Source organism: Penaeus monodon, chromosome 28, assembly GCF_015228065.2.
Source record: "Penaeus monodon isolate SGIC_2016 chromosome 28, NSTDA_Pmon_1, whole genome shotgun sequence".
Taxonomy (NCBI): domain Eukaryota; kingdom Metazoa; phylum Arthropoda; class Malacostraca; order Decapoda; family Penaeidae; genus Penaeus; species Penaeus monodon.
Window position 1 is genome coordinate 5,226,009 of NC_051413.1, and position 290 is coordinate 5,226,298.

At 44.5% G+C, this 290-nt stretch overlaps 1 protein-coding gene across 1 annotated transcript in view; it reads right to left on the bottom strand.

Annotated features, from left to right (window-relative positions):
• The window catches only part of LOC119591023 (mucin-12-like), a gene marked incomplete at its 3' end in the record, with an annotated part of 5,310 nt that extends 5,217 nt beyond the window's left edge, over nt 1–93 (bottom strand). Inside the window, 1 exon segment of the mRNA XM_037939753.1 lies at nt 79–93. Coding sequence (XP_037795681.1) covers nt 79–93 — 15 coding nt within the window.
• Nucleotides 94–290: the final 197 nt, after the last annotated feature.

The following is a 290-nucleotide window of genomic DNA, read 5'->3' on the forward strand; positions in this document are numbered from 1 at the left end:
CATATACACTCTATTCCATTCTACTTCGAGAAACTTGGGCGCCATAAGCAAGCAGTGTTACCAACGAGGACGACTTACCTTGCTATCCTGCATGAGGTTTTATTTTTTTGAGTGCGGGGGGGGAGGGAGGGGGAAGCAGGAAAAAAAAACGTGTAGGGAAATTTTGGATTAGTTAGAGAAAAAAAAAACACAGTAAAATGGCGACACTGGATTCACCGTAGTGACGTAATGGTGACTTAAATTAAACATGTTAATTCGGCTAGTTCGTTTTGGCAGCGGTGGGGGGGGGG